This window comes from Nannospalax galili, unplaced genomic scaffold (assembly GCF_000622305.1).
Source record: "Nannospalax galili isolate Female #2095 unplaced genomic scaffold, S.galili_v1.0 scaffold255, whole genome shotgun sequence".
NCBI lineage: Eukaryota > Metazoa > Chordata > Mammalia > Rodentia > Spalacidae > Nannospalax > Nannospalax galili.
In genome coordinates this window covers 1070421-1077693 of record NW_008338999.1, presented here as the reverse complement: position 1 = coordinate 1077693, position 7273 = coordinate 1070421, and the positions used below count along the sequence as shown (strand labels likewise).

Sequence of the window (7273 nt, the reverse complement as noted above, 5' to 3'; positions counted from 1 at the left end):
AGTTGTCTGGCAAAGTCCTTGCCTAACCTTTACAAGGCTCTGGGTTTAGCCCTCAGTATGTCAATCAAAGGGGAAAAAAAGTTTCCTCCATTCCAAATTCTCCTTCATATTTTGTCCCTCTAAACCATTTCCCATTTGGGGAAAACTTGAAATGCCTGTCTAAAGAGAGATCGGATTTTCTTCATTTCTCATTCTCTTTTCTCAACTATCACCTACGATGTTATGGACTGCTGCTATTATTTAGACTCCTAGTGCCCCACCTATTCCAAGCACCTGATCCGATCTTTAGCATCAGCAGTATGTATATGACTGACTGCACAACTGATCCTTACATCAATTTTTCTATCTTGGTTTTTGTAGATGTCATTCTTTCTTAATTTTCCCCTTACCTCCCTGACTTTTCCATCTCCATTTCTTTGCTTGTTCAGCCTCTTCTATTAGATCTCTAAACGGTAACAACCCTGGTCTCTTCTTTATCACTGTGCTGTCCGAAATAATATCCACTAGTGTAGTGGTTCATATTGATTACCAAGTCAATAACATCTATAATCACTCAGAAGACAAGCTTCCTGACATGTCTGTTAGTGAATTTCTAGATTAGGTTAGTTGAGGTGGGAAGACTCACCCTAACTGTGAGTGGTACCATTTCATGGCCTGTGCTCCAGACTGAATGACAAGGAGAAAGCAAGTTGAGAATGAACTTTCATCTCTCTCTGGTTCTTGACTGTAAGTGCCATGTGACCAGCTGTCTCACACGCTTGCCATTATGCATTTACTGCCATGGTGAACTGTACCTTCAGACTGTAAGCCAGGAGAAACTCATTTTTCCTTAAGTTGCTTTTGTCAGGTATTTTGTGACAGCAATGAGAAATAAATAACTAATGCAACTAGCTACACGTGTCTATTTACATTTTAAATGATGTAAATGAAACAAAATTAAAGTTCAGGTCTCAATTGCACCGGCCATATTACAAGTGCTGCTAGGCACATGTGAATAGCTTACAACATAGGCAAATAACATTTCCATCATCACAAAAAGCTCTACTAGACAGGACTGACTTAAAATCACTAGAGGGCTTACCCAGCCCCATGACTTATAGATGCCACTTATATGCTAATGAATTCTGAATTTATACCTCTAGATCTGACCCAAGCTTCAGATCTGAACATAAAACTGCCTATTTGATATAAGTACTTGGATGTCTTAACAGGCTATTTGAACTAAAATCCAACACAGAACATGTTTTCATCCTTTTCCCCCTTCTTCCGCCCACAACAGCTTGTTTCTCCTCCATTGGATCACACCATCTAACCAGTTTGGAAACCAAACATCTACTGTTATTTTGATTCCTCTTTTTTCTTCATCCACAATATCTAATCTGTTAACAAGTTTTACCGACTACACATATAATGTACATTTCAAATCTCTTCTGATCAACCTCCACTGTCATCTTCTCTAGTCCAAGATTCTTTCCTGGCCTACTGTCCTGTTTATATGACATGGCCTGCACCTAAAATAGTATGTAGCACTTCTCAGATGCTCATTAAATATGTTTAATAAATTAGCATATGCAATCCTATAGAATACTGAAAATTCCAACTTTCTAATTACTTTTAAAATATGTATGAATAATAGACACTTGTTATAGAAACTTGTTTACAAACATACATTTTCCCAGCAATCCAGACACTACTACTGCCTACCCAGCAACCCTCCCTTCTTCAACTTCCCCCTCTCCAGCACCCACCCTGCAGACAATGGTCTTTACCATAACAGAATTCCAGGTCATCCTCCATTCCTACCTCCACCAGCTTTGAGATCTCTTCTTTTATATATGGGTAAGTAATATAAATATCGCTTAAAAGAGTGATAGAAAGTCTAGAAAAGATATCCTTTCCTTAATAAAGACCCAATGACAATAACAGCCTCTCTTTGGACTCTGGCAATTGCCCTGTGTAGTTGTAATTTCTGGGATTAGTAACATCTTTTAAGTGTGAAGAGAGTTAAGACTCTGTTAGGTTGAATTATTTTGAGGAATGCCAGAGAAAGCTGAAGAAAGAAAAAGACTCTTTGTAACACTCTTGAGCCTTTGTGTGTGTGTGTGTGTGTGTGTGTGTGTTGTGTGTGTGTATGGGTGGTCAACATTGGGTGTCTTTCTCAATTTCTTCTTCACATTATTTTATTTTTTTAAACTTTATTGAGAATTTCATACATGCATATAAGGTGTTTTGATCAAATCCATGCCCAATCCCTCCCCTCCAATACCTCCCATACCTCCCTATCACTTTTTTCTGACAACTTCATGTACTTTCTTTCTTTCTTTCTCTTCTTTCTTTCTCTCTCTCTCTCTCTCTCTCTCTCTCTCTTTCTTTTTTATGGGGCTTTTTACTACTCTAACATCCCTCCTCCGAAGAGGTAACCTGAAAATTTTTTAGGGAATAGATAAGAGCTCCCAAATACTTTTGACATTTTTGGCCTTTGGAACAGAGTATGCTGCTAAGAGGCCCAAAGACATTTTGACTTTAGCCACGAAACTGGTTAGTTTTCTTTGGAGTCTTTTTACCCTAATTGCTTAGCCAATTCCTACCGCCTATCCTTATCACATCATCCTCTGAAGAGGTTACCCAAATTATTGATAGGGAATCAGGATGCAGACTGCTCTGGCTTCTTCCATGCTGAACAGGGACGCAGGGTGGGGCAACTGGTGTAACCCTTCAGTGGGTCTAAAAGACTCCCAAACTGCATAACTCTTATCACCACATGGGGGCAGGATCCAGGTGCTCTCAGGTGGGTCCCCTGAGTTCTCAGTCCCTATGCCAGACGGAGGCCAGAACAGGCACTCTGGCGGTCTGCTGAGATCTCCCACATTATTGACTGATTGATTGATTTTTGTCTTTTTGAGACAGGGTCTCCCTGTAGTCCCAACTTATCTGAACTCACTATGTAGACCAGGCTGGCCTTGAACTCACAGTGATCCACCTGCCTCTGCCTCCCGAGTGCTGGGACTAAAGGTGTGCGCCACCATGCTCAGCCCTACACACATTATACTTTTATTTATTTTGTGTGTATGAGTATATTGCCTGCATGTGTGTAAGTGCACCCATCGTGCAGTGTTCATGGAGATTGGAAGAGGCATCAGATCCTCTGGAACTGGAGTTATGGATGGTTGTTAGCTGCTGTGTGGGTGCTGGGAATCAAACCCAGGTCCTCTACAAGAGCAGAGTCATCTCTCTAGGCCCACATTATTTTTTGAGGCAGAGTCTCTTATTGACCATGGAGTTCAATGATTGACTAGACCTTTGGTGAGCAAGCCTCAGGAGTCCTCTATCATGCCTGACTTTTCTATGTGCTGGAGATTCAAACTCAGGTCCTCATGGTTGCTTTCCCAGCTAACACTTACTCACTGAGCCAACTCCCTAGAATATTGCAGCAGGGGCCTTTGTACATCTGGCTTCCAACTATGAATTTCTAAATTTAGGAAATTCTGATTGCATCAAAATTTGATCTCTAAGTCTCCAATTATGAACTTTCTCCACAACTAAGTAACCTCAGGCAACTGTTTAACTTTTGTGCAATCTATTATTTGTAAAGCAAAATATAGTATCTACTTAGGGCCTTATTGTTAAGAATGGGGTTAAGAGGCAAAGTGCTGTGAAGTCTATGAACCAAAAAAGGACAAACTCAAGAAGTCTCCTAAGCCTGCTGGCTGACTTAGGAATCAAAACACTGGTTTTCTAAGAGGATCCCAGCAGCCTCTCTGGAAATTCTGATTCAGTAGCTCACTGGTACACCCAGGAAGTCTGCACTTCCAAAAGCATTCTAGGTTCCGGATAAACTTGACCACCAATCAAGCTTTGTTTTAGCCAAGGATGTATGTATGTATGTAAGTATGATGTAATATTCTTTTTTTTTCCATTTTGAAGGATTATAATTCACTTTTGAAAGTATCTTCACAGCTGTGCCACCATCTCACAACCAGTTTTAATCTTCACCAAAGGAAACCCTCACCCATTAGAAATGATTTCTTTTTTCTTTTTTTCTTTTTTTAAGACAGGGTCTCCCTGTAGCCCCAGCTGGCCTGGAACTCACTATGTAGAACAGGCTGGCCTTGAACTCACAGAGATCTGCCTGCCTCTGCCTCCTGAGTGCTGGGATTAAAGGTATGTGCCACCATGCCCAGCTGCTGGAAACCATTTCTTATTCCCTGTTTTCACCAATCTAAAAGGAAACCTGTACTTATTAGAAATCATTCCATATTTCCTATGCACTTCTGGTGCATAGGGCTCACTGGTGATCACTGATTGGGTTTCTTGTCTACAAACTTGTGCCTACCCTAGGGCTAGGGTGTGACTCAGTGGTAGACCAGTTTCCTACATATTTCATGAAATTGCCTCTGAGACTTTTCTTACTATGAGTTTATATATCTGGATTCTTTAACAGCGCTTAGGCTGCATAATATACCACTGTAGTGACTGATTTTTGTTGAAAATTTGCCTGGATTTGAAATCACTGGGGACATATATCTCTGGGGATATGTTCCTGGATAAGTCTTCTTTTAGTATTAGAATATTTTTATTATTCCAAAGAGAGGCAATTTTAAACTCATTTTTCCTGAAATAACTTAAAGCAGGTTACAATGAAGTTTAAGGGGGTGGGGGTTAGGAATAAGAAATCAAATACCAAAGGATTTGTCAACATGGGGTCATGATATAATATTCTTATGCAGCCAGAATTAGGATTTCTGAGCCGGCCCGGTGGAACACATCTTTAGTCCCAGCACTTGGGAGGCAGAGGCAGGTAGATCTCTGTGAGTTCGAAGCCAGCTTGGTCTACATATCAAGTTCCAGGCCAGCTGGGGCTACAGGGAGACCCTGTCTCAAAAAAAGACCGAAAAAAAAAAAGAAATAATCTGTGAGCTCAAGGCCAGCCTGGTCTACATAGTGAGTTCCAGGACAGCTGGGGCTACAGGGAGACCCTGTCTCAAAAAAAGACCGAAAAAAAAAAAAAAAGTTAGGATTTCTGGTTCCTAATTCTAGATCTGACACTATTCTAGGTTGTTGTATCTTTCTGTACTTGTCTAACCATTAGTCTGCCTGCCCCTTCTAGCCTATAGGGGTCGGAAGGAAAATCACATACAGACTCAAAAGGTTTCTCTAAACTGTAGGAATTTCTACGTTGCTGTAATGTGGACTGAGTAGGACATGAACACTGGCAAAATGGTGATTGGAGATGTTTGCAGACCATCGTCTCAGCAAACATAAAACCAGGAATGGTTTGCAGTAAGGTTGACTACTCCTTGTAAGCCTATGCCAGCCCTCTGTTGCTACCTTGCCCCAACCAGCTAACTCTTCTCTCAGGAACATGGTGTATGTAGCTTGAGGCAATCCCAGTTCTGGTCAAAGTTTGAGATCTGTGAAACTGGCCTAAAATATGAGTATTGGGAAAAAGCAATTTTTCATGTTTTCCCCCCAGGGTACCTCTAACTGGCAAACATTATCAGTTCTGTTTGTATGTGGAACAGAAGTCTTTCTCTTTCAAGAGGAGAGGGAGGAAGAGAGGGATGAAGAAGCCTCAGCAAAAGCTGCTGGAGCTCAAGCCTCTGGTTACATGGTAGCTTCGGGCATTTCCAGCACATGGCCTGACCTGTCACTGATGGAAACCAAACTTTTCCAGCGCTTAACTTCCCAGTTCCAAGTTAGGTTTGAAGAGTCAGGGCACAAAATCTAGGAAGGCAGCCACTAAAGTTCTGGAGCTTAGCCCCGCCCAGCGCCGACAAGCCCCGCCCTCAGAGAGGCTTGTCCCTCAGTGTTCTCAGCTTCGCTCAATCCCCGCCCAGCGCGGACAAGCCCCGCTCACATGGTCGCGTCACTCGCCGTTTCCTCCTCAGGGCCGCTCTTGTGAACTTTGACCTCTGGCGCAGGAAACACTAAGCATGAGCCATTCCTTCTCATGGTGTGGGTTCTGATTCTGGCTGTGGCGGGAGCCACGGCGGTGGTGTTCATCCTGAGACTATGGATAGTGCTTCGGTTTCAGAACGTCACGCCCCGAGAGTCCCTCGGTCTCTTGATAGTGGCTGGATCGGGTAAGTATCCGGGCGGAGACTGCCGGGCGCGTCCGTGACTACAAACCCCAGAGTGCATCGCGACACTCCTCGTTCTTCTTGGCTCTCTTTGGAGCGTTGCATTCTGAGATTTGTAGTTTCCCTGCGTTCCCGGAACCTGTCAGCCCAGTCCCAAAAGTGCCTGTGTGCGGCGCGACCCAGATGGCTTGTCGTTTACACTCGTCTGTAATTAAGCCCTGCGTAGGGTACAGTTTTCTAACCAATAATTAGTGAGCGAGAACGCTGAAGCTTTTTGATGCTAATGCGCAGTTTCCCTGCTTGGCTGCTGTGCGTTATTAATCTCGGCCTTTTGTATAAGGAAACAGGAATATGGCACGGTAAACAGGGCAGAGTTGTAGCATTCATAAATGTGTGAAGGCCCTCGGGCATAAAAACAACACTCCTTAGAACGATACCTGCAGAGTGGCAGGGTATGCGTGAAAAACTGATCGATCAGGCAAACCTAAATCCACCAGCTCTGCAGGCTCTAAAATTTTAAATGAAAAGTTTTAATAGGTGTATAGTCATGGGCGACTTACCTTTTGAGAAATGCTTCTTTGTTTGAACATCATAGGTGTACTTACACAACCTGAAATAACAGCCAGTCCTTCAGACCAAGGCTATCTGGACTAAGTAAGTATGCAGTGGTCTGTTGCTCCAGGGAGAATAAAACTCAACGTTAAATCAAGCCCAAACGGAAAATGATGCTATCAAAAGACAGTAAACATGATTGTATAAAGCTGCCTCTGCCGCAGGACGTACTGTTTGACAGTAAGCTTAAAAAAAGGAACACTTTATTAATAAAAGGTAAATATGTAAACCAGTAATGTAGTTGTATATTATCTTTAGCAAGTGTTATGTAATGTATATAATTATGTGTATTGTACTTTTTTATATGATATGCAGCACAGTAAGTTTGCTTATATCAGCACTGCAAACAAGTATTACCTTAGGCTACTACATTATGATGGCTGTAGTGTCACTAAGCAATGAGAATTGTTCAGTTCCTTAAATCTCATGTGACCACTGTCATATATACTGTCATTCACTAAAACATCATTATGTGATGAATGACTATAAACACAGAGAATAATATTATAAGCAAATGTACCAAACTTGTGTTCAAGTATAATTCCATACTTTACACACACACAGTCTTTGGAGACAGGGTC

The 7273-nt window shown here is 42.1% G+C and overlaps 1 protein-coding gene across 2 annotated transcripts in view; it reads left to right on the top strand.

Moving 5' to 3' along the window:
• The first annotated feature begins 5850 nt into the window (after nucleotides 1-5850).
• Nucleotides 5851-7273, top strand: part of Alg14 (ALG14 UDP-N-acetylglucosaminyltransferase subunit) — a 137460-nt gene continuing 136037 nt past the window's right edge. Inside the window, exon 1 of one of the 2 annotated variants that reach the window (XM_008833674.3) lies at nucleotides 5851-6083. In XM_008833674.3, the coding sequence (XP_008831896.1) occupies nucleotides 5951-6083 (133 nt within the window). In that variant the 5' untranslated portion in view covers nucleotides 5851-5950. Of the gene's footprint in view, nucleotides 6084-6742; nucleotides 6909-7273 lie in introns of those variants that run through there. The other variant, XM_029563826.1, reaches the window with a different exon arrangement.